Source organism: Drosophila subobscura, chromosome E, assembly GCF_008121235.1.
Source record: "Drosophila subobscura isolate 14011-0131.10 chromosome E, UCBerk_Dsub_1.0, whole genome shotgun sequence".
Classification (NCBI taxonomy): Eukaryota; Metazoa; Arthropoda; class Insecta; order Diptera; family Drosophilidae; genus Drosophila; species Drosophila subobscura.
In genome coordinates, this window is record NC_048531.1 from 7,413,265 (window position 1) to 7,439,843 (window position 26,579).

General features: G+C 43.8%; 1 protein-coding gene across 3 annotated transcripts in view; it reads left to right on the top strand.

Annotated features, from left to right (window-relative positions):
* Positions 1–26,579, top strand: part of LOC117891516 — a 34,393-nt gene that overhangs the window by 2,084 nt on the left and 5,730 nt on the right. Inside the window, exons 2-4 of one of the 3 annotated variants that reach the window (XR_004648631.1) lie at positions 6,704–6,844; positions 7,572–7,638; positions 23,614–23,658. Coding sequence is in view for 2 of the 3 variants with exons in the window: in XM_034797011.1 (XP_034652902.1) it covers positions 23,614–23,817 (204 nt within the window). In the remaining variant the exon portion in view is untranslated. Of the gene's footprint in view, positions 1–6,703; positions 6,845–7,571; positions 7,639–7,857; positions 8,102–23,613; positions 23,818–26,579 lie in introns of those variants that run through there. The other 2 variants (XM_034797012.1, XM_034797011.1) reach the window with 2 other exon arrangements.

Below are 26,579 nucleotides of genomic sequence, written 5' to 3' on the forward strand. Positions count from 1 at the left end.
ACCGCTAACTGCTCATGCCCCTTGTTTTGTTACCCAGTTCCCCCGGGTGGTGCTGATAAATTGTTTAGCGACACTTTATCAATGGTGCTTGGGGCAGGGGTTTTGCTGCGCGGAAAAGTACAAAGTTACGCAGAAACGTTCGCCCCGTTAATGCCACAAATTATGATTATTGCTTGGCACTTTTCCTGCCGCTGCTCCAGCGTTTCTTGTGAGTGTTTTTGTTACTTTCGATGTTGCTTTTAATTTGGCAAAATACATTTTCTATATGTACACTCGTTGGCGTATTTTAATTCCCTCAGCAGAAGCGATTTCTTGGTATTTTCCTGGTAACTTTGGATTGCCTCGGCTAATTAGTACTTGATAAATGCCTTTGATGTTGAGAAGCAAAGGTCGAAGCAATCTGAAGTAAGATTCCAAGGAAAATAATGTACGCAAATTTGCGAGAAGTTTTCGAGACATTTCTGTGGGTTTCTGCTTCAGTCTGCAGTTCAACTATTTCTTGCGAACTTCCCATTTCTTGAGTGGTTTTCTATAAATATTTGCCAGACATTTCCATTTTTGTGCGCCCTTTCCACTGAGCTTACTAGTATAAGCACTAAACTTTTGAGAATTTATCTCTCTTTCCTTTCGTTTTTCTACAAAGTTTTGATATTCCGCCGCAGTGGCATAAACGGGGAACAGAGCAACAAGAGAGCACACAAAACATAAAAACGAACTAAAGAAAATCGGGGTGGATCCCAAATCAACCATAAAACAGCCTCCACTTTTTTGGGCAAACAAAAAATGTTTTTCATATTACAAACACGTAGGCTGCACTCCACTCCGCCGTTTTACGAGTTTCCTTTTAGCTGCAGCTGAAAATAAATTGAAAACATAAATCCGCAAATGGCCGAGCTGAGCGCTGAGTGTGCTCAACTCGGATTTTTTGTGGCCTGTCAACTAATTAGGAAATGCTGATGACGCTGCCGTTAATTCCCTATCTTTATGGACTTGTCGACGATGGGCAGCCACGCCCAGGCGCAATTACCTGACAATTGAGGATAGGCTCGGCGGGATACGAGTATAAATTGCGAATAAAGATGTCAGCTCATGCGTGGCGGCGGCCTACGCCCAAATAAACAGGGAAAGGAGAGGAGATGGCTGATGGTTGGGCCCTGTCGGAACATGCTAAGCTGCTTTCAGCCGCCTCAGCCTGATGTGAAATGCAAATAAGTCCCAGGCAGTGTTTGTGCTTCGCCTGGCCTATTGTTGTTGCTCCTTTAGACAGGCAATTAAACCATACACGGGCAGGCATACACGGGTCGTGTGAATGAGAGGCAATTGAGACTAAGAGATGCTCCACAGGGAAAGATTTACGATCCGAAGTGGAAAGTTGTTGTTGCGTTGCCTCGACAGACTGTTAGCCATTTAGGGGCCTTTAACCAAGATTACCACCTCTCCTAATAAAGTCCTTTGTTATGGAAAACTGTTGGCTATCACTTTAAGTAAAATACATGTAGTTTTGTTACAATTGCCATATGCATTTCCATCTTCTTTCCATTGCCCAATTTAAGTTAACCAAGAGCTGATTTCACACAAGGAAAAGCTCCACTGTTTGCATAATTTTAATCAAGTTTTTGCCTAGGCTTGAGACAAGTCAAAAGCGTTTCAATTAGAAAATGGAACAGTATCAAATATAAGGTGTGGTGTTCCCCAATTCTCCCTTAATAATGATTGTTTGCTGAGCGAAATGTCTTGCTAATGTTGAACAAATTGAGAGTAAATACGATGTTCTAGTTGCCACGGACAGGAGTCAATTTGATTTATTGAGCAAATAATTTCCACCTGATATACGCAACCTGTGTGTTCTGCCGTCTCCTTCTGAGGGTGTGGTCAAGGCGTATTTGTTGCGTCGTCGCCACAACGCCTGGCTGGGCGCTTGTCGTGTCCTGTCCTGTCGTGTCGCTGTCGCTGTCCGTGTTGATGATGTGCGTGGCTGTTGTCAGTGTAATTAGCGCAATTCCCGCTCAGAGGTGTGCCTGCGCGATGAGCTATTTGTTTAGAATGAGGGTGATTAGCTGCGAAAGGGGTAGGTAATTCGATAGACAATTTCCAGTTTCTTTCAACTGTGCTGACAAAGCCATAGAACGGAAAGTCCATGGCTTTAAAGCATTTCCACAGGTACAGACGTACGCGGATGGGAAGGCCATTAAATTAAAAGCGTCATAAACATTAAAATTCAAATTTAGCAGAACGTTCGTTCACAGGCCATTTGGTTCGGGAAGGAAGCTATATCAATAGCACGTATACGCCACGCTGGTCCCAACGCATTAATATCCATTTTCGGAAAAGGAGAGGATTGGTCTGGCCTAAAAATACTTCTCTTTTGGCAATGGCCTTGCCCACAAATATGAGCATAAACGATTTGTGGTGCAGAGGGGAGCAGGGAGAGGTGCGGCATTTATACACGAACTAAATGCATACAAATTGGACACTCGGGTCACATTAAAGTGGCGGCCAAAGGCAAACGCCCCAGATGCGTGCCCGAATGTTATTTAATATTTTTGTCCGACTTCAGACTGAAGAATGTCGGCGCCACTGCTGACATTATGCATACCACTGACAGTGAAGGGACAGCGACAGCGACAGCGGCCATTAATGCCACATCTGTATTTGTGTGTGTGTGTGTGTGTGCGAGTCCGTGCCCGTCCGACTAATGTCTGTGCGGACATGCTGATAAAATGCCTTTTAAACAGGCGCGCAAAGCATTTCCTAAGCTCGGAAATTTGCGGCGCCCCACTAAAGGAAATGATAAATTGAGATTTAGCTGGAGCTCCACGAGCTGGGGCGAACATTTCCCATTCCATCCACCGAACCAATGCTCCTCGGTTCAGGTTTACTCGTTATTACTCGTATTGTCATTGCTCAGCTTGGGTTAAAGGATTTCCGCACCGACTGCTGATTCCGTCTTTTGGGAATTTCCGTGACGCTTTCCTTTTTGTGTGTGTTCCCTGAATGGATTTCGCTTATTGGGATGAAAGAGATTTGCGGATTAGTGGCACTCGCATTTCCTTTATTTGTCCTTGCAATCGATGTACTAGTTTTGATTTACTTTTTCGCCTTCACCCTTTTTAGCTTGTCCTTGTATTTATTTTTATTTATTTCTCCACGTCTTAAACAAATTTGAAACTAACTTTTTTCTCTTTCTGGTCTTTGCTTTTTCAACTTTTCACACTTTCTCTTTTTGTTTTTTGCAACCCAAGCAGCTGGGTTGAGAGAGCACTTTTTCTTGTCTTTATCGCTTGACACTAAAGTTTATATTCAGTTGAGTTTCAGAGATTTCCTTGGACGGAAGGAACTTCCTGAATTTGCGTACTCGGGCTCTTGGGATTCGCTTATAAATTTATTGTAGAGCAATTGATATGCCTCACATTATTTATGATGCCTATCAGTACAGTCTGACACATCTCTCCGAGCTTCCCTTCGCCGGCCCGCTTTTGTCTGGCATTTGTCACTTGACGCAAATATATGCGCATAAAATTTGTATTCATACAGATACAGATACAGATACGAGCGTACATATCTGGGATATGCCAGACAGGGGAATACTTTTGGGCTGTGAATAATTAGCTGCGATTATTCTACATCGCTTTAACAATAGTGTTCCGTTCCACCAAATGAAATATTTATAAGCAAATTCCTTGTGAAAATAAATAAGAGGCAGTAAATATAATTTCATGTGGGTACATACAACATAATACTCTGTCGTTAGGGAAACCCATTAATTTTACAAATCGTTAATCAATTGATAAGGTTCTGATTATATACAAACCCACCGAGCCGCTTGATTGATTTGCCCTCCACCCTGGCACTAGTTTCAGTTTTAATTTAGGCCAAGGTTTCCCAAAATAGACTCGAATTTCTTATTAATAACTTTCTCAGGAACAAAACTAGTTCCAGACCGAGGGAAAAGTTCAAGCATAGCCCAAAAAACAATTTCAAGCACGCATCAGACAATGAAGAGGTTTTCCCCAATTGAAAATGGCTTCTGTGTCGGTTGTGGTGTGCTCTACTTATGTAGAGCACTGTGTACGAGCGTGTGAGTGTCGTCCTAATCAAGAGCACACAACATAAAGGCTAATTGCACAAAGCCAATGCCATGGAGCCAACGACCCAATAAAATGGCCCAAAGCAGCCGAACTGGCGACTAATGAAGTGCCATCCATTGTTATGCTCAAGGATGATAATGGATATCACACATACATAGATGTACATGCACATATAGTATATATGTATATATCAGCATTATACAACATTTAATTAAAAAGTGTGTGCTCAGTGCTTAACAACGATGAGGCAAGTGGTGTGGTGTGGCAAGCGGTAAATGGGGGGTGGAATGTTACGTATACGTCATGTTTGAACAGTATTGGCAGCTGAGCTGTTGCTTCCGCTGCCGTTGCCGCTTCGTACACAACAGGAAGACAGAAACAAAAAATACCAGGCAAAAACATGGAGCGCACTCCCACTCCCACACCTCCTCCATCAACTTTTCTTGACAAACAAAGCGGAAATTGATTGTATTACGAGCAGCAGCAGCGGCAGGCCCCATACCTCCATGCCCCATAAAGGGTCAATCGAGCATACAACACCAATACAGCGGAATGTTATGTTTTGCGACACCCGGACAATAAACTTGGCGCCGGCTTAACCCTCTTTCCGAGTATCTTAACATTCCTCGTAGGCATTTGAATGAGGGGTGCACACGCTTGGTCTACTTTCTGCCTGGCTTCATTCGAAGAAACCAAGTTTAGAACTTCAACTTTGGTCATAATAATTCACTGGCTGAGGGTAACAAATAGTCGAATAGATCTTACGCTCTTTCAATTTGGATTTTTCAATTTAATTCTAAGCAGCGGCTGGGATAAACTAAGAGTCTCTTCTGATACCCTGATGGTCTGATAAGTAGAGTTTACTGGTTGGCTGAGAATTCAGGATTTTTTCTTTCTATCATAAAGTTTTATCTTTTCTTCTGCTTTTACGAGTATTTTGTTTTCTTCGTTATGCCTCCACTTTATACTTTCCCAACATTATTCTATCAATCTTTTATTTATCAATCAAGCTTTTAGGGTACTAAAAGGTCGAACCTACGCTTCGGTTTCTTTTTCCCGGCTTTGTGTTTTGGAGCTTGAAGCCCTTTCATTTTGCCTTCCTCTCATTGTGCATACCACATTCCTTATGCAATTACGTTGATTATGTTTTTGTTATAGGGAAAATTTTGCTATAATTGTGCGCCCAAAAGAAGGCGAAGGCAGAAACTTGACTACTCTTCTCTTTTGAGGCTGATTAAAAGTTTTCGGGCGAACAAGTTGGGGCAGGCCGACGTCTGTGCGATGTCTAACTTTTAGCAGACTTTACTCAGTCCTGTCAGTATATTAGTGTGTGTGTATGTGTGTGTGTGCGATTGTGCTTGGGCCTTGTCATTGGCAGCCTGGCTCACAAATGCTTTTTGTTTTTGACTGGCGGCTAGCACAAGGAAATGGATATGGCTGGTGCACAAGCTAATTCCATAATGAAATTTCTGAAGCCTGGCCGCAGGCAAACTTATACATACAGAAGCATATAATCGATACAGTTTCCAAATTTAGTGTATGGGTAGAAGGACCGAGAAACTTGTAAACAGAACAAAGTGGAAAACTAGGAAAGTTTAACAATTTTCAAAAGAGTTTGTCTACCATAATCCCATCATAATACACTTAGGCTGAGCCAGAAATTGCATAATTAAGAGAGGATTAGACTATGAAATTTACATACTTGTTTTTCATATATTTCATGAGAATTTTGAACATTTTCGGGGGCGTAGCTTCCCTTTTCCTTGGACAATAGATATTTCATATTTTCAGTTAGCAAATCCACTTGTCAGGTATTCAAACTTTTGTTGGATACTTTCAGACATACTTGGCTCCAGCTCAAGTGTGGAAACTCCACTTCAGAATTTCTTTATTGTATAACTTTATTAGAGCCTTGCACTTCACATCCCAGACACTCATATACGAAGACCCCAAATGGCAGACTTGACTTCCGATTTGATTCCTCCATTGTGGCTCTTTTCGCACTATTTGTAGCCTCGCAACAGGGAAACTTTTGCGCGCTCCCCAAGGACTCGCACTTTATTGCTATTTATATGATTAAAAAGTTTTGTGTGCGGGAAATTAGCTGAAAATTTATGATATTGCTGAGGCGCTGATGGGGGTGGATGGCTGTGGAAGAGCAGGGAGTGGAGGCAGGCTGGGCTGGGGGAGTGCGTGTTTGCAACAAATTGAGTGGCATAAGCAAATATTGCGTATACGCCGCATATTCATTTATAACATTTATGATTGCGTGTGTCTCGTCAATGTGATTGTGAATGTGAATGTGAGTGTGCAACTGTTCTCGACTTTCACTTTGCCTCAATACACATTTAATTCACCTACTTCATTAAACTATTCAAACTTTCCCCTCACTCTTTTGCTCTCTGAATGCATACGACTGACAATACATAAACAAATATCGATACATACATACATATATATTGTATTGTCTATGAAAAGATAATAATTTTCCACATTATTGATGGTATTTTTAATGGTTTCTCTTCTGTATTTATCTCTGCTCACATATAAATTTGATAAATGATTGCAACAAAACAAAAATAACTATTAACAAACGAAAACTCAAACCGACGCAGAACCGGAGGTGGAGATACTCATACCACATCACCACCATCACCATGGCAGCAAGAAATTCCGTCGAAATCCGTTGAAAAATTTGGATCTCGACTTTAAATTCGATGTTAATTCGTTTTAGCCAACAACCAGTCCGTCAACCGGTGTGTGTGATTAGTCAAAGATTAACGCTGGCTGTTGTGGCTGGAGCTTTCCCGGCGATAGCCGCAACCAAGTGATAATCTATCTAATATTTGTCTTAGCTAGAGAGCACGTGCTGTTAGTTCTACATGTGTCTGTGTTCTAGTTGCAGTTGCAGTTCCAGTTGTTTAATGTTTAACGTTTGCTGTTCTCGATGTTGCAATTGTCGATGCTCCCCGTTAATACTAACCAAAAGAAAAGTGTTGAACTCTTTGTTAAAGTAGCCAACGTATAGGAACATTTCTTTGCACGTTTTGTACACCTTTGCCTTAGCTTTTCCAACTCCTAAATACATACATACTCGTAATACCTGACTAAGTACCTAATCTAATAATAAACATATTTAATTGGCATGTTTTCTGTCTTCTAAATATTTACCAAATTAAAATTTCAAATTCAACTTTTAGCTGGCAACACTTTTCCCCAAAGCGTAAAAGCTTCCGTGAAAGCTCTATCTATCTCTCTCTCTCGCAGGCTCTCTCTCTCTCACACACTCTGTGCTTAGTACTAACCAAAGCTTGCCTTGCTATTTCTTACTTCCTTGTATGTATGTATGTATTTATAGTATCTATAAAATCCCGTTATTGCAAAACTATTAACCGTTATTTGTGTGTGTTCAGTGTGTGTTTGTTGCCGTTGTGTTCTTAGCCCTTATGTCAACTGATTTCCATTTGATTTATTTATTTACAGGTAATTATTGGCAGTTCACATTTTACCAAAATCAGCATTACATTTCGATCAAAAAACACTACTTCAGGTATTTATAGCATTAAATAAATACTGGGAACTTTCTGTGAAAGCTTTCCAAAGCTTAAATGGACTTATTTCGGGGGGGAAAAGCTACTTTAAATAGGCTTAAGAACTTCACTCAATGTGTTCCAAGTAAATTCTCACTCATTCGCACTCAACGAGACCTACTTTCGGCCGGGTTTTCTCCACGTTCTCAGTCAACGGCAGTTAACATTGGCCCGAAGCGTGCTAACAGAGCCAGACGATATACGTTTTTAACCAAATTCACAGGGCCAAACGAGGCCAGTTTCACAAATCAAGCGAGGCGTTCGGTTCGATAGGTTCTATTCGGAAAGTCCCAACACACATAACTCCTCCCAGAAAAGGAAAGTGCGCGCCATCAAGCATATTTCAAAGATTCTAAAGCAAAGTAAGGCGAACCAATAGTTTGCCCAAGTTTTGTGCCAAGCATTCTCAAAGGAGAGCAAAAGGTAATTCATTCTGTGGGGCTTGGGTTGTTCAATGTTAATTTTTAAATCCTATTTTTAAGTTGAACTAAAATTTGAATTTAATTGTCGCATCACTGTGGCTGGGATGCCCGTTGTTTCGGTATGCGATTCGCAGGTGTTGTGCCAGGGCCATAAAAATCTGGGACATATTTGGATAGTGCTCGTAAACCAAGTATTTCCGTGCAAACAGTGAGGCCCGAGACATCTTAGTTGCTGATTTCCTGGTGACGTCCTCCGTGCCCATGAATAAATAAGACTTTTGTGTGTGTCCGTCGTCACACACTGCTCCACCCTCAGCCCTTAGTTTGAACATAAAAATAACATCAAATCTGCTCGGGATTTGCCATTTTTTTTGCTTCTTCCTCTTCCGTTGTGTAGTTTGTTTTGAAGTGTCATTCTCGTAGGCTGCCAGGGGGCGATGGCGAAGTCGGAGGCGGGGGACTGGTAACGACTCAGTTTGATATTGATTCGGTTTTTTTATTTTTATCACCAACATTTGCATCTCATCAGCTTAAAATTGACGCCGCAACACTGGCATATTTGATTTTATTATAATGTATTCTACATCTACATAGAATGGCAATTAAAAGTTTCTCCACAATCCATGGTATATTTACTTACTTCACTCTTAACAAATGTACTCGTAAGCTGACCTTATTCGCTCTCTCTCTCCCTCTCTTTCCCTTTCCGGGATGATGTTAAATCTTAATGATTAAGTGTTGATACAGTGCCATGGGCTTTTCGTTTGAAATTTCGGTTTTTTGCTTTTTTCTGTGAAGCATCCAATTTAATTAAGTGGCCTTTAGTAGGAGCCGAAGTCTGAGCCGGAAGGGATCAAGCGAAGAGCAAATGGAAGTAAGTGGCCTAAAAAACAGAAGGGAACGGTTTCTCCTTTAGTGTTAATGCGAAAATATGGCTGGAAAACTCGAACAAAAATATCAGGGGACTTTGATTTTATGGCAAATTTCGTTGAAGACGTTCTTTGAGCGGTATTATCATTGAAGGCCAACCAGAAAGGCCTTCGTTCTAAATGTTTAAAATTGTTGCAGTAAGAAAACTTTTCGCTTGCTAATATAAGTATTGGTGTAGTGTTAAGAAAATAGCAAAAGTTTCTTACCCACTCCAAGCTTATCTTAATAAATATTTTTTGTTTGAGAAAATTATTTAATTTCGAAATTTTTCTCGAAATTTTTGTGCTCCGGAGTTGCCACGGGAAATAATGGAGAAAGCACTCAGTCTCAGAATTTGCTAAAACTTATCGCAAGTTATCCAAAGCATTTGACTCTCTCTCTCTCTCTGCCACGTGCACCATCTGTCCAAAGAAATATTCACAAGGAATTTAATTAACGCCTTACTTTGTCGAAACTCCACCACCACCAACAAAAAGAAATAATGTGTGTCAAAGAGATGGCGACAAAGCATAAATTAAATATTCAATTTAAGGCCCGTGGCAGCCACGGTACAAAATATTCTGTGTAAAAGTTTGATATGCCCGGAGCACTCCCTGCTGAGTGCAAACAAACATGCCACATGCAACACGAGCCACGAGCCATGAGGCGAAACAAAACTAAACGAAACAAAAGAGGACGAACGGGAACAGGAGCAGGAGCAGGAGCAGAAACGGAACTAAGGACTCTGCAAATGACACATGACCTACAACGTTCTGTTATTTCGGCTCCCGTTTTTTCGCCTCACTTTTTATTGTTTGGTGAAATATTTTCATGACTTGCTTTACGTGAGCCTCAGAGCTCACGCCAAAAGGCGGCGGCACTCGGCCTGGCACTGGAGGATTCATTCCTCTTGCCTTGTTTCCACTTCAACTTCCACTTGCACTTCTTTCCCTCTCTCCATCTCTCTCTCTCTCTCTCTGGCCAATCAATCACTGGCGAGCTCCGCTTAGCGCATAATTCGAAAGAATGAATAAACGAGGGGAAAAATGTTCGTCAGAGTTATGCAAATCCAGACACGCCAAACTTGTACCGAAATCACATTCAGAGGAGCCGAACTGAAATTAAATAAATGTGATGGATGGTCACACATGAGCGGGGAAATATGAATCGAGTAGATGTGAAACAAGAAAGAGACAAAATCGGTTATCTTTGAGAGCCAAAGATGAAAATACTCTACCAGAATTGGATCACCAAAAGAATTGTTTTTCCGATCTGGGCTCTTCCAATAGGGATTTAATATTGTTTGTTGTTTGACTGCAACACCAGGCCCATGTTGCCTTACTTGTTCTCTGGCATTAAGGAACTCAGTTCATGTTAGAAGTCACTTCGAGTGTGAGCTGCACTGGCTTGTTATCAATATTAATGGATTCATTCAAGCTGCATGAGTTGGCAACATAGACATAAGCCATCAGCTGGAGTACTTTTCGACAGCCCTCCCCTCTGTGGTGTGGTTTGTTATCTTACCACATGACTGCCCAATATTCGCTCAATGATGTTAACCGAAAACGACGTACAAAATGTGTACGAGAATCCCCTGTCACAATTGTGTTACCCCTGCAGGCTTACACAACTTTAATTTGTTATAATCCTTCGGGCCTTGAGGCAGCCCACCAAGCCACAGCTGACTCTGAAGCATTTTAAAACATGAGATTCGAGAATGTGCACTGACTGACTGTACAGAAAAACACCCACATATACATATATGTACATGTATCATATATACAGAGTTATCAATTTCACAAAAGAAATCATTCAGGCGCATAACAACAAAACAGAGCGAAGAATGGGACACCGTCATGAATGTCCTGGCAGCATTTCATATTGTATCCTGTAGCCTGCCTCCCTCTGTTTATACAAATGTCAAGTGACACACAAAACCCCGCAGCTTGCCCCTGTCCCGCACCATGCATGTACATATATTGGATATATCCCAACAAATTGGAAACGTGTTGTGCTCCGCCTGATGGCTCTGAGCTTGACTTTTGTGCTGCGCATTCGGTTTGCTATAATTCAATTCCAAACACACTATGACAACAGAAGGGGGGTGCACACATATGTATCTGAGTGTGTCATATCATGCCTCAGTTGCTCTCTGTGGCCACAAATGCCTTTCAAGTCTGTCAAATTATGCTGCAAAAGTTTACCTGATATGACACATTCGCTAAGGCATTCTGTGGCACTGCTTCTTGTCCCCCAGTTCTTCCTCTGGTCTCTCATGCCGCATAATTAATGCCAATGACAAACAGTTACTTGTCTACAGCTGAAACAGCCACCAGCTACCCGCTACCAGTTGTTTGTTCTTCAATCGGGCCGTGAAATTGCGCCACTCCATGAGCGGTTCGGGGCACGTTGCTCATACGCCGCGTTGCTGGGTCAGCTTTCCTTGGAATTCTCCGAGGAGTGGGGGCTGCACTCGTGTTGACTTTGCATCTCGAATGACTAGCGACAAGTCCCTGGCACAAACTTGACTTGGGTTTCGCTCGACTCTGAAGGTGAGATTGAGATAAACTTGCCCCGAACAGATTTTCGATGGCAAGCTCCGTTTGACAAAAAGTAACACAATATCCTTTTCCCTTCAAACAATCGACTCTTTGCGAAAGTTCAAATCTATTTCGAACTGGATACTACCCATTTTTCCCTGGCAGCTGGGGCCATTCTGGACTTCTATTAATAAAGCAGGCAAAGGCCTCCTGCTGGGGCTACCACTTGCCACTGCCACAGCTCCTACTGCTAAGTGGCCTGCAATTTAGTGCCGCACTTTTGACAGCACGCATCGTCAGTGCCACTGGCACTGGCCATTTGTCTAGCCCTGCGACACCGTATTCAATTAAATATTGAAAGATGTGGTCAATAAATTACGCAGCCCAACACGAACACGAACATGAACGCCAAATGGAATACCAAACCGGACTCACAACAGGAATCTGTCCAGGTTAGGTCAGAGCGGACCAGACCAGGAGGCGGGGCAAGGTGAATTATTCAGGGCATGCTCATAAATATAACCCACATTAGGGCCAAATCGCTATAGATCTACAAATTGCCTAAATATTTAATAGCAGTGGGAGCCCCAAGAACTTTTAACCAGCACAGGAAAAGGAAAGAGGAAAGAGCTACGATGGTGGGGGATAGTCATCAGTATTGGGTAGCCTGAAAAGATTTATTCGCACCGTTGACAGGGCCCAAACGCACGTGTCATGGCTCCTGCTGTGGGCCTTGGGTAAGCGGGCAGGATCCCCCGTTCAATGGCTTGGCACAAAGGAAATCACTTCTTTTTGTTGTTGTTGTTGTTGTTGTTTGTTTGGCCACATCATAATTCATTTGTTTCGGCGTATGCGTGGCAGGGCGGCAAATGTAATTTCCTAAATCAGGCACGGCCATTGTCTGGGAAATTCAAATCGCTTTTCGGCGCTGCCTGCCTTCTGATTCGCAGTCAATAAAATCAAATTTATTTCAGTTAGGGATTTTCGGTCATTAAGTGGAATTTGTTTTCCGTGAGTTTTCCTGTTTTGAGCTTCGGTTGTGCACCATTAATCCGCTCAGCCAGGAAATTGAAAGCTAAAAAATGTCTCTAAATGGATCTGAAATGTTGCTTGAGTGTGCGGATGTAAAGGGGATTTGGCAATGTCTTACTACAAGCGAAAGACAAGCAAGATTGAACCTTTAACTAGTCGCTTAACTCGTCGAAAGCTAAGCAGAGCTCATCAATTATTCCACTGTCCTTTGTATTCTGCTTCGAGTCCCATTTCCAGGCAGTCAATAATCTTGGCAGATATCATCGCATACCCTCGGCAACCTTGTGTCCTATCCAGATAATGTGCCAAACGGCATTCATGCCCAGATGCTCAGATTTTCCCAGAGACGGTCTGTCAATCAGTCAGTCTGTTGACTCTCAGTCAATACTTTTGACTTTTCCCTTTGGGGTAAAATTGGCTGCAGCCAGTCGCCAGTCGCCAGCAGCAAACAAAACGGCCAACAAGCTAATGTATTGGCAAAGTTCAAAGTATGCAAAGTCGGTGGCAAAGCGGCAAAGTTGCTGCCACAGTAACGAACTGACAGCAACCTCGTTATGGCCAACCAAGAGGCCGCCACCTACTCCTCTGCGTCCTTCACTCCTTCACTCAAGCACAGCACAAAGCAAGGAGTTCACGTCGTAAACCGTTCTTGGGACATTGCTTTGGCTGCCATTTGATACAGTTAGTTGGGACCCGTACCCCCTATGTTGTGGGTTACTCAATACATGGGTATCGTCTCGTCTGTCTGCGTCCTTTGGTCCTTTAGTCCTTCAGTCAGTCCGCCATCGAGCCATCGAGCATGTATTTCCTGCCTTTCTGCGCTGCAGCGCAGAATTTCCGTTTCAATGCACTCTGATTGAAAGTCTTACGTGGTGCTCTCTCTCTCTCTCTCTCTCTCTCTCTCTCTCTCTGTGTGTGTTTGTGTGTCTGTGTGCTGCCTGAAGGACCTCCGCCGCCCAGGACCCACTCGACTGTGTAGTACTTTTTGCAATTTTAATGTGCAATGACGTAGATGCAGGCGCTGATAATGTCGTAACGCCCCCATTTTCGATAAGGCGGCAAACTCGAATATATTCAAGGGAAAGTCGCGCCGCAGAGTGCAGCGACAGAGAGGATACCCTGCACTAGATAGCCCACAAACATGATGGGTACACACCCACACAGTGTTCCCACAATTTATGCACTTTGGTTTCCGTTAGGAAACACTTTTGAATACTGAATACACACTGTTGAATGGGCTGGGGCCCTTCAATTGTGAAGAGTATAAAGTGTGTCATGCCCCATAGAGGAACCCTTTGTTGCATGTTGTGCTCTGCTCTGCTGACAATGCAACTGTCCACGAACTCTTCAATCAACACAATGCTAGCCAAAGCGACGAGCAGCTGCTGCTGCTTTTGGCCTTTGTTAATCGGTTGGATCCCTAGAGTGGCAAAGCTTTTGGCCTCCTCCTGCTCCTCCATCGATGGCGGAAGTGGGTGCAGGGCGTTGGGTTATCTGTCCCGTTGCGTTTCGTCATCAAGTAACTAATTAAATTGAGCGCTCTACTTGGACGTTATCAAACGACCATCTCACTTTTGAGGAGAATCCAAGGCTGGAGCGATTTTTCCGTGGCATTGCTTTCTCTTTAATTGGATTGGGATTTGTGTCGTGTTTGTCCAGGACGGAGCTTCCAAAGTCCTGCAAATACAAGCATTTGCCACCTTCTCTTGGATTTGCGCTCCCATTTATTTGCTTTACGGCATGTTTGTGCTCATAACTGTAAATCCCTTTTTATTATCCACCTTTGAATCGTGGAGCCCGGCAGCCCACAGAGCTGCAGGCCAAAAGGGTCGCCATTCCTTTTTGGCCACATTTTTCGTTTCTTCCTCTCGTTCTTGTTCTTGTTCTTGTTGCTTTTGCATTCGTTTTTCCTCCCTCTTGGAAATTGTTGAGGCAACAAATTTGACGCTCCCCCTGTCTCACCCGCCTCGACTCTGCTTCCCTTTACTTTCCACTTTCCACTTGGTTATGTGCTATTTTTGTGGCTCTAGCTTTGGCTTGTTTGACTTTCGAGAACAAAAACTAGTGAAAAGTAAACAGCATTCCATGTAAATATGAAATGTGTGGAGACTCTGCGGGAAATACTCCCTCCCCTGATTTATGGCCCTGGTTCGAGAACGGAATGAGAGAATGAATCTCATTCAATTGGTTGGAATCTCTCAAGGAATTTCTTTTGCTAAATGCGGAATACATAAACTTGCAGATATTCTGTGCACATTAATTTTGACAGTTTAATCTGGGTTGAGCTTCCCACTCGTCTAATTTTATGGCTCGTCAGATACGCCCATTAAAAGGAATCCCCCTCTAGTGTCGTCGAACTGTTGGTTTACGTTTGTGGCTTGCCTTGCCATTTTCGTATAATGAAATGATATCATGGCTGCAGGCTGCAGTTTCCACATTAGAAGAATTCCCAAAGCACACAAAAATATCCATTGCTGAGAGAGAGTCAAAGCAGCTGCCGGGAGGACTTTAATTGATTTTAATATTTAATTGCGACAACATTGAAATGCAAATAAGCCAAGAGTATTTCGAGCATAAAATCAATTTGGACAAGCTGCATGTTGCAGCAGGAGCACAGACTGCACTCGCATTCACTTCAAATAAGCAAGTGCCACGTGATAGATATCTTTAGAGTGTTTGAGAAATATTTACCTAGCATATAGCCAAGCTGCCTAAAATAGAGCAGAGCATAGAGAAAGTTTATTTACTCGGCAGGGAGGGGGAATTTTCAATTAGTTCCCTCTTTCATCGATATTGGATTCGATTCCTTTCGCGTTGACTCTTCCGCTTGAAATGTTGCGAAAATTGTTTTAAAATTGACTTTTCGCATATCTACACTTTGTTTGTGCTGGCAAACTCTGCTGCTGGCTGTTGTCAGTGGGCAAACACTTGGAGTGACAAACCATTTTGGTAAGCTGCTTTGGGGCTGAGCTGCTCCTTCCCATTTCCTCCCATTCGCCTGGCTCTTCTACCACAAATACAAATACAAGAAGACACATAAACACACACACCGAAAACAGCAAAACACACAAATTCCAGTCGGCTTAGAGTTTCCACTCAACAGCTGCAATTTTCATGGTCTGCCACTTTATGCTGCCGTTCTGGCCATATCTGCTGTTGGCCCACATCCGACATGGAAGTTGAACGCACTCACTGTTGGGCAATTCTAGTTAATCATTTTGGAGATTCTTTTAAAATGGATGCTGCCCAACATCCTCTTTGGCTTGCCAATAAACAATGTTTTATCTTCTATGTTTTTTTTTGTTTTGGCAGCTTATTTTACCCTCTCCCCTCCGATTGTGTGCTCTCTCGATTAGCCATATGGGCTGAGAAATTTGTGGTTTCGTTTGCTTGGGGTATTGATGCGGTTGTTGTTCTTCCATTTCCTTGCTTGATACATGCCCCACAAAATGACAAAATGACACTTGAGACCCGGACCCTGACCCGCTTCCTTTCCCCATGTAATGTTTGCATTTGCATGTTTGCACTGGACCGGGTCTACTCAGGAGTGAGTGGGGAATGCGAATGGAGTGGGGAATCCCCACTCACTCACATTTGCTATGACTCTTCGGGGGACGACATCCATGAGTTAATTTAATTCTGGACTTCGTTCTGCCTGCTCCAGCGGCTTAATTGAGTGGTCGCTCGGACAGGCTTTCTTTGTCAGCGCAAATGGAAGAGAAATGTTGCGACCGGGTCTCTTTTGGGGGCACAAACGGAGCCACGTGACATGCCACTTCATTTGACTTAGTTCGGCTCTTATTTGTCATTTATTCTGTGACACTGACAGTGGCTCGTATTGGAAGACAGCTTGACTGGGATTGACCCAGTTCTACTCGACCCAGAAGGTGGAATGGCGCTAAGACCCCTGACAAGAAGCAGTTAATTAAGCTGCTTTGTTGGTATATTCAATTAAACTCTTAGACAACACAGTGTGTGTTGAGCCACAAGGAGATTTCCAGTACTAAATACTTATTGCAGATATATTTCTGCACATTTGGCTGTTTTGGCTGTTTTGATAATTTCAACTGACACTCGGGCATTAGTGTTCATAAACGAGTGCGAGTAAAACAATAACCAACGCACTTAACCACAAACAAAAGACGCCAACAGCCATAAACAAAATGTGGCAGGCCATGGAGAACGAGAAGAGAGAGTAGAAGGGAAGTTTAGGTATAAATTGCCACCATAAATATAAAGCTCTGGCAATGGCAACAATAGCAATGGCAGTCAATAGCTCACGCATCAGGGGGAACAAAAAAAAACAAAGAAATAAAAGGAAACAACAAGAAACCAAACAAAAACCACAAAATGGCAACGGAAACTGCTGCTGCTGTTGCTGCTGCTGCTGCACGGAAAAATAATGAATGTAGGAAAAAGCAAACGTGGGCAAAGGAAAGGATTCCCTCATAAGCATGACTCTTTAGAAAGTTTCTTTTATGTTTTTTGTTTTATACATTGCACATTACAAGGTGAAAACTTAATTTTCGCATGTCAGCTCGCAATTAACTCTCAAACCCTTTGAGAACTGAACGAAGGAACCAAATGGAAACTGACCATGAACATTCAGAAAGAGAAACAGTTTAAATATGGTACATATAGAATGCCTGCAGAGAGTACGAGAATTTATCCCGCGAGCTTAAATTTTTCACATTGCTGTAGCGCTGTGCTTTCCAGTCCTTCCCATCATGCCTTGCATGCATCATAACCATTCGAGTATCTTGCACCTATGTCCCATGATTAATATGGAGTGATAAAGAATACCTCAATGACCCTTTCGGTGGGGGTGGGCATCAAAAGACTTGGCAATTATGGGACCCCCGACCAGGAGCACCAGTCAGCAAATTGCATTTTGGCATGCCAGCCCAACGCAGTTACCGCTGGCTCGGCATGAACTTTGGCTGCTCGCAGTCCCAAATGCCCAAGGACCACCACAGGGCAAACCCTTTGCACTCCTGCACTTGGTTTTTATGGGTTCTGGCCGCCTGTTGCCACCGTGTGGCTGGCTCTCCGCGTCATCGACGTACATCAGTTTCAATTTCAATTGGCCTCCACAAAAGGACAGCTATTCGAGTGGCAAACAGAGGAGGAGCAGAAGCAGGAGTAGGGGGATGCTCGTAGATAGATGCGCAGAGCAAGAGGTAGAACGAGTGGATTCTTTATTAATAAATATAACTTTTGAAGGCCGGAGTTTCAGGACCAGTCCACATAGTTTTTCAGCCCTTTCCCTTCCCGCACCTAGAGATGAAAAATGAATACATACTGGGGGAAAAAAGGCAAATGGGACTGGACTGTCGGTGGGTGGAATTTTTTCCCTCTTGCCGTTCATTTCTTTATGGCCAACTTTTTGTGCTGCGTTGGCGTTCGCCTTTCGCCTGCGGACTGTTTTAAATTTGTTGCCAAAAGTTGGAGGCGAGTTTTTGAGTAGCATTTTAATAATAAATATTAACAACGCTTGCAACTCTGGGGTAGAGAGCTCCTGTAGGGGCATACATGGATGGCGCATGCGGAGCGTAGCGGATCGGATCGGAGCGCCTTCATAAATAGACCGGAAATATGCTAATGGAAGGCGGAGGAGGGCTGAGCGAGAGCACATCCGGCAGGCATTGAATCTCAGGCCACAGTTTTAAATTGTATCTAGAAAATCAAAGTCCTTCAGTAACTCTTTAATTTGCCAGTTCATCCTTTCCTTCCTGTTGGCGGGCTTAAATGAATAATGATAGCCAACTTGCTGTTGATTGCTTTTCTTGCCGAGCACTTCAACATTTAGAGAAGCGCCAAAGTTGTGCTAATTTAATTGAAAACTTTCCACAACTATTGCAACTGTTTAATTGCATTTCCAAGTAGAAAGCGTCCGACAAACTTCCACTCCAACACCAACTTCAATGAGAGAGTTAAAGCTTTGCTCGAGGCCTAACGGTTTGTCGAGTGAAATGTTCTGGACACGTAGTCAAATAGTTAACAAATGGGTTTATTTATTTTTCGTTCTTTTCTGGAATGAAACGTGACCAGCCTATGCGGCTGGATTCCCAACGAGTTCCCCTGTGGGGCAGGACGCTCGCTCACAGCTGTCATCATCTTTTCCATTTTCATAATTTCCAAGGACTCTGCACAGCTTGCATAACAAGTAGCTGAACTTTTTATTGTCCCTTCAGGCCCGTGTGCGTAATTTTCAGTAAGTTTACACAGGCATCAATCCGTAGAAAATCGATTGTGTGTCGATTAGCTGATTGGGCTCTTAGCTGACAGCCTAATCGAAAGCGATTGTGGGCAGACAGAAGACAGACTACATAAGAGTAGTCATATCTGGAATGGAATAATCAAATTAGCCAGTCAACCGGAGGAGATTGCTACAGGGTATCACAGAGCTAATACACAATTCGAATGGCAATTGAAAAACGAACAATGGATTTCTATAGAAATTAATGAACAATTGAATGGAGAATGTTTGCCGGGAAGTGGGTTTTTATCGCAACTCGTACACACATGAATAATGTTTCGCCCGCTCCCCCTTACGCATGCGAGAGTCTACCCCGAGCTGTGCTCCTAGGAATAATGGGGAATTGTGGTTGGCCAGGATTTAATTATGCAAAGCCTGTTCATTACGGCTGCCCGTCTGAATGAGAGTGTTGGCAAGTCACATATAACTCAGATAAGAGCCTGTAATTTATGGCACAATCCGCCTGTCCAGGCCCGGCACTCTGCACATAACTCGGACAGGGCAAAGCCCCTGCAATTAGGGGCGATCCCTAGTCGGGCATAATGACATCACATAAATTCCGATAATTTCTACATTTCTGGCATAGGGATACCCCTTAGCAGTGAAGTGCAATCAATAGCCAAGAAATGTGCCCCAACCGCCTGCTATTTGTGCGGCACGTGCGACAAACATTTCCCTTTCGCACGCCAGCAACAACAACTATAACAATGTTAGCAAAACGTTCACCTGATTAACATTCGCGTTTTATAAAACTGATATCGATTGCTCAGCCCCCCACCCCTCAAGGTCATCCATGGGTGGCGGCAAAAATGGCACGCACTATGGAAAATATGCGTGAGAAGGGGAATAATGGGGGCAGCGAGCAGCGAACATGGCAAACAGAGTCACGGCAATAAATTAGGAATGTCAACTGTATAAATCGAGACTTAGTAGTTGTGGAATAACAGTTGTGCTCGTGACCCCGTGACTGGCCTCATAAATAAGCACTCGCATCGAGCAGGTACACCACAATCGCATGTGAGTGCCGACAATTTGGCAACAAATGATCACAGTCCTATGGCCACTCCTACTGCTCTTCCTAATCCCTTTGCTTACACCGCAAAAAGTGGGTACAATCAATTCCGGGTGTGGGTGTGTGTGTGTGCTGATGTCCTGATGATGGACCCAAGTGGCTGGATAAGTGAATCTAAATGGGGAAAAGTTTTGCCAAGCACCATATGAACATTTAATGGACTTTGTCAAACTCACCGACAGGTTAACGAGGATTGTGGGAATCCCAAAGAGCCGGCGGCCATGAATATGGGATGGAAGTGTTTGCATTTCACTTATAATTGGAAATTATATGGCAGCATAAGCGAGCTGGAATTAAAAGAGTTATCAGAGTTACATTGGGAATTGGTCTGCCAGTTTGGCAACTGAATTCATTACCAGTCTGGGAAACTGACTTTACATTGGTTTAACCGTGAAATTCCATAAAAGTCGACCTTAAAATCACTTAAAGAACTATCAACTCTGCTTTTGTATATGTAGAAGTGAGAAATCATTTCAAATTTCTCACGAAAGGGAGAGGGGGAAAATACTTAGAGCGAAACAGGATTCACTTCATGCTTCCCCATCCGTTGTTTGCTTATTTATTTAAGCCCTGGGCCCGTCTCTTCTCCGAGTTTATGGCTCTAAGGCCAAGAGGCATCAGGGCCAAGTTTCTTGCTGTCTCTTTTGCTCCTGCATAACTCATTCGTTTTAATATTCCACAGGCATTCTGTGCCTCCCTCAGCTTAGCATTTTTTACCCCTGCAACACCCTGCCATTGCTCGTATTACTTTTTCTTGTGCCAGCACCTGTGCTGCACGCCGTAATGGCAGCTGAAATTCCTTGTACAAATGCACCAGCCCCCCCGACAGTTAACGATTTAATTAAAATAATAAATTGCGAGTCATTTGTTGCAGATAACCGCTGGGCTGGCTGGGCGCATTGTGATTGAAAGAAATTTACTAGAATATTCCAGGAATGGAAAACCCTCCCCGACCACCACCCTTGCTCATAGGTCAGGGTTAAGCCTCTGCTCTGTGGGGGTTGCCTCATTACCGTGGCACTAGCAGCGGGCAATCAATTAGAGAAAGTCGAGCAGTTCTGCTGAAATCCCCACAGCGCCAGCAAATGTCCCTCGCTGTAGCTTAATTTCCATTAGCAGGGGACAATTTTGCTTTGCCGGCAACAGCATAACTATACATATCTGCCCTGACAGCAGCCAAGACTGCACAGATGCCACTGAAATTCAATTAATTAGGACAAAAAATAATGTTTTTGAAATGGAAATTGTCCAAGTACGAGTAGTAGAAAAAGTTACAGGAGGAATACGGAATGCAAGGGACGGTTCGGTTGTGAATTTTAATTACGTAAATAACTTTGCTTGGTCATTGTGGCACCGTCGTAGTACCCGGAACTGGACGCCATTCATATTCCTGCCAAGCAGCTCAGAACTTCCACAAACAGGGGCTGACAGGATGTGCAAGAGGAGGGGGATGGGGATTGGGGATGCGTAGCAGGAAGAGCAGGAAGCACTCGCAGCTTGACAAATTTAATCAGATTCTTCTGGTCGGAAACGGAAATGGTTTCGGGTTATTGCTTGCCAAATGGCAAATTATGAATGAATTAACCATGAGCAAAGGCCGTATGGGGGGCTGCCACGCGCAGAGCCTGTTCCTGGCACCAAACTGCGGATACGTCGTGTGTAATTGGGTGCGTGCTGCGTTTAGTGTCAGGCACTTTATATTATACATACAGATATACTCGTACTCCTCTGTTTCGCGTGTCGATGTTCCGGCGCGAGAGACACAGGTGTGAATGTGTGAGAGTGTGCCATTCCCATCTACCTTTGCTGCCTTCGCCTTCGCCTTCCACTTCCACTTCCTCCATCTACCTTTTGCGGTTATCCAATTTTATTTGGCATTTGGGGCGGGAGGGAAACGTAGAGCACCATGAGAGCTTTTTGGCCATTTTTTAGCGCCTGCCTTCGTTTTTTTCTGTTGCTGCCAAGTTTAATGAGGCGCATGCAATATTTATTTAATAAATAACCTTGCCGTGTCCCACACCACACATAGAAATCCACATAATGCGCTGAGTTTGATGGCCACACTAAAACCAAGGCCATTAGGCTGCCACACCAAATGCGGAGTAAACCTTTTCATTATTCACTTTTAGTTTCTAATTAGAGGTAGACAGTGGTTTGTGCTCATTAGCCCATCCGGCGTGTTGCAGCTGGATTAATGTTGATGCACAAATAAAACAAATGCAAGTGGAAATATGTTTTAAATTTATGCAAATGTGTATGCTAAAATCTTCTCTTAAAACAACGTGTTTTTTAAGCCAACAAATTGATTGGAATATGCTTTTTACTACTTTGAGTGCTAGAAGCTTGGGTTCAGCTTTTTGAAGATTTATTGAATGCGGGCGGGATACTCGTATATGTAAAAACACATTTTACATTTTAATGCAATTTCCATTTTGCTTATACAATTTTCCTGAATTAAGGAAACAGATGGGAGACAAATAAATTCAATTTGGCGTAAAACTGTGGCATTTTTTTGTTGTTGATGGAAAAAAAGAAAAAACAAACAGCATCTGCTGGCAACCAAGAGTTTTTATCAATTGTTTATGGCAATACAAAAATGTGTTTCATTATGAATGGGATATGTGTATATTTGATGACAGTTCCGATGGCCAAAGAACTCGCTGCATGCCATAAAAATGCATAAATTCGATTACTACTATCCCAGTGTGAGCGAGCCTTAAAGCGAGGCCAGAACGCGGCTCAATGCCGTTCGGCTCGCATCTTGATGGCAGGAGGGAATATTCGATGATTTAATGGGCAAGCCGGAGAGCACTTCGGCCGCTGTGGGCAGCTATTAAAAGCATAGCACTCGCCACTTGACAGGGACAACCTTGCCACACTCTGCATCAGCGCCATAGACCCATGCACATGCCCATGCCGTGCCCCTTGCTGCTGCGGCAGCCTTGTGCCAGGCACAAACAACTACCATTTTTCTTTTTTAGAAATTTCCTCTGTTTCGGTTTCGCTTTTGCCGTTGCGATTGCCGTTGCCGTTGCCGATGCCTTTTCCTTATTGATAGTGTTTGGCAGGAATGCCCGTACCAAAAGCCTCACGTGTCAATTTATTATAACTTATTCAAGGACGGCAGCATTTTGTTTTTTTCTCGGTATCTGCGTGAAAAGTGCCATAAAAAATGAATGCTGACCCGGGAGAAGCAGCACTGGAGTGCGAATGCTCGTCGGAACATGCTCGATATATCTCTGTTTATTATACAAAGCCTTCCTCCATTTAATTCTCCGTCTCTCCTCTTTACTTCTTTATCCTTCTGCCTCACGAAACTTGCGCTTGAAGTTTATTAGCCGAAGCGAACTTTCCCTTTTGCCATTTTCTGTTGACTCGGCTCTGGCAGGGGGCCAGAAATTCTGAGCATTCCTTGAGCTCGTCTCGCAATCGATTGGCTAACCCCCGGGGGCAGGCAGGCTGAAGAATTCCTTTGAAGTTAATTATTTGAGAGCGCTGCATTGAAAGTGGAGTAAAATGTCTGGGATGGGCCAAAAGAATAGCCAAACTTGACTCATTGCACACGAGAATTGATCCAAGTCCTTTCTTTCTTATCGAGTTTCCAATAAAAGAGAAACTTTTCTGCACTCTTAACCAAAAATTAATAGTTCTTTTCGTTCTTTCTCTCTCTTTTGTCTTTTGGTGTCCACTTTTAATTACAGCAAAAGCCGCAACAAAAATTCAAGCAGTCTTTCGAGGCCACAAAGTGAGAGAAACCATGAAAAAATCGGAAACCAAAACTGTGACCAACAATGGTGCCGCCGCCGCCGCAGCCGCAGCCGCCGCAGAGGTCGAAGAGGCAGCCGGCTCCTCGACAGAGCAGACCAAGGCAGAGCTCGAGGCTGAGTTCGATCCGAACGACAAAGGTAAGTGCAAGGTTGACCCACGGACCCAGTGCTGACAATGCTGCTCTTTCTGTGGCTGCCTGATCCCCGCTCAACTGTGGATAAAGTTTCCAGCATTTCTGCTTTACAGCTCCCATCTGTGTGCTCCCCAGAGCATTCTCGATTCCTTCTTTCACACATTGTTTGCCGAAGCAGCAGGGTTCCACTTCCACTTCCACTTCCACTTCCAGGCTGAAATTACGCACAAGCAAACTTTTCGTGTTGTGCAATCCATTTTCGAGTGTGAGGCAACCAAAAGTGTTTGTCACTTGCCAAAAACAAGCAAAAGTTTCATATCAGCCTTTGCCTGCGAATGAGATGGTCCCACCCTTGGGATATTCAAAGCGTTAACTCCACAGATCCACAGCATTCCCATAAATAATACAAAAATCTGCAAAGCGTTGGAGCTGCGAGGAGAAGCGAGCAACTTAACCCTATTAGGATGTTACAGCCACTGACAGTTTTTAGCCATAATTTGGCTGGGGCACACCCAAGGCGAGGGCAGAGCAGGCGATAGAGAAAGCCTCCTCCTCCTCCTCCTTCTGCGCTCATTAAAAACTTGGAGGAAACTGTCACCGAGGCGCATAAGCAAGGAGGACTGTGTCAGGGGCTCTCAGTAGCTGTTAGACGACAGTTTCTCTTCAGCCCAAGCTCACGTGAGGCTCCCACTTCCACAGCGCCTCCCTGTGTCCCTTTCTATCTCTGCCCCTCTCTCTGTTTCGCCTCCTCTTTGCCCATTGTAGGCTTAATTATAGTGCAGGGCGTGTCTCTAGAGAAGTAACCCTCCCCTTACACACATATCTGAGACGGCTAATTAGGCTCGCACGAGATCTCAAAGAAGAGGAACCGCGCAGAGACTCACTCATTCGGCTTTGTCACTGAGCCCACACTTAATTATAGGTGGAAGTCGCTACTAGCTTGTGGATGTCTGTAGCAAGATGCTTTCCAGTTGGCCGTAACACTTTAGTCCTTAATGTTTCTTGCCGCTCCAAAATGTAATCCAATTCGCTCACTTTGCGCGAACATTTAACTCCTTCAAAGCAGTTGGAACTTCATCATTATTCACAGCTATCGCGCTCCAGCGACAAGCTAATGGCGTTGGCCTAGTTGTAAACTTCTGGCCTATAAGGCTGGGTTCCGAAAACAATATCAGCAGCAACATCGTGGAGCCACAGTCAACACAATGGCCGTTGTTTCGTGCAGAGAGCCTCGGGGCGGCGACTCGGGAGAGTAAAGGAAAAACTGAAAGCCAAACAAGGAAGCCCGCATATGGCCAGAGCCATTTCTAAGCCCAACACAGCGATTTTGGCCATATTATATGCAAATTGGAGCGCACACACAGCCACATAAAACACACACACACAGAGGCCCACAGAAAGGACAAAAATCGAGAGCCATTTGAGGATGGTGGCTTCTTGTGTGCATTTCGCATTTTGGTCATAACGTTTGCGGCTTCGCCAGGTCTTGGCTTACTGGCTTTTGGTAATGCTCTTGCTTTGTGCATGAGGCATACCGATTCACAAATGCACAAGGCTATCAAACACAAGCACACATGAGCCATACACAAACATGAACGTGGGCTTACGCATTTGGTCTTAATGTCTTTTGGGTCGACTCGTTTGTCTGGCGCTTTGTTTTTGGGTGGTCTGTGGCATGGCCCCAGATCGGGCAACAAACGGCAATACTGGCCTCGTTCTCCCTGCAGTTTCATACCCCTCACTAATTATAGTTTATGCTCCCAGCTCACACTCCCCCGCACTCCCGAACAATACCAACATTTGCCAATAAGTGCGAGTGCGCTGTGGTAATTTGAACTACATTCGGCCCGTTGTTTGCTGTAATTGGTAGAGCTTTGCTTTCCATTCGACATTGATACATTATGCCCATGCAATAATGAAACTGATATGGATTGATTTTCGATGCACACACTGGAGGCGATGTTTAAGGAGATGTCCACGCGAATAGAGTCGTGTTTTGTTAACCAAAAATTACTAAAAAGAGAGCAAATGAACAGATGAATATTATGTAAATGGGCTCATCCTTTCATCATTAATATTGTTGGATATATTTAATATCCATTTAGGAAAAAGACATTAAAAATTGAATATTTTGACGGCATTGTCACTCTGTCATCATCTAAGAATTAAGCGGGGAAGTGTCAGAAAGGAACTACCATCCGGCAGATGTTGTCAGCGGACAAGCTACAGCAGCAACTGCGATAAAACAGCAGCACAGCGCGCTCTCCTAATTGGATTTTGGGTTTTAAGCAAGCTTGTAATTCCATTTACACCGCCAGGAGGCCCACAAAACACACACTGAAGCAACACGAACAGCACCAGCAGCACCAGCAGCGCCAGCGGTGGGGCAAGAGCCATTTAAGTAAAATGTTAAGTGCTCTTGTTTTTGTTGTATTTGTTCAGCTGCCTCGGTGTTCCCCCGCGTGCCACTGGGGCACGAACAAAAAGGCGGATCTAAAAAGCATGCGACAGAAAGAAACAACAAAAAAATGTGAAATAAAGGAAGAATGACAGCGCCAACATTGACATGAAACACGCACCGAGCAGGCTGCAAAGAACATTGCTTGGCCGCTGAATTGGCGATTTTTTGTGTGTCTTTCCGCACTTACACATCCACAAGCACACAGATGGAGGCAGCGTGACCCGCAAAGTAGACAGCAGCAAAGGCAAATGGCAACCCAATAAAACAGACAACAGAATGTGCATGGGCGACTCGTAGTGGCACGG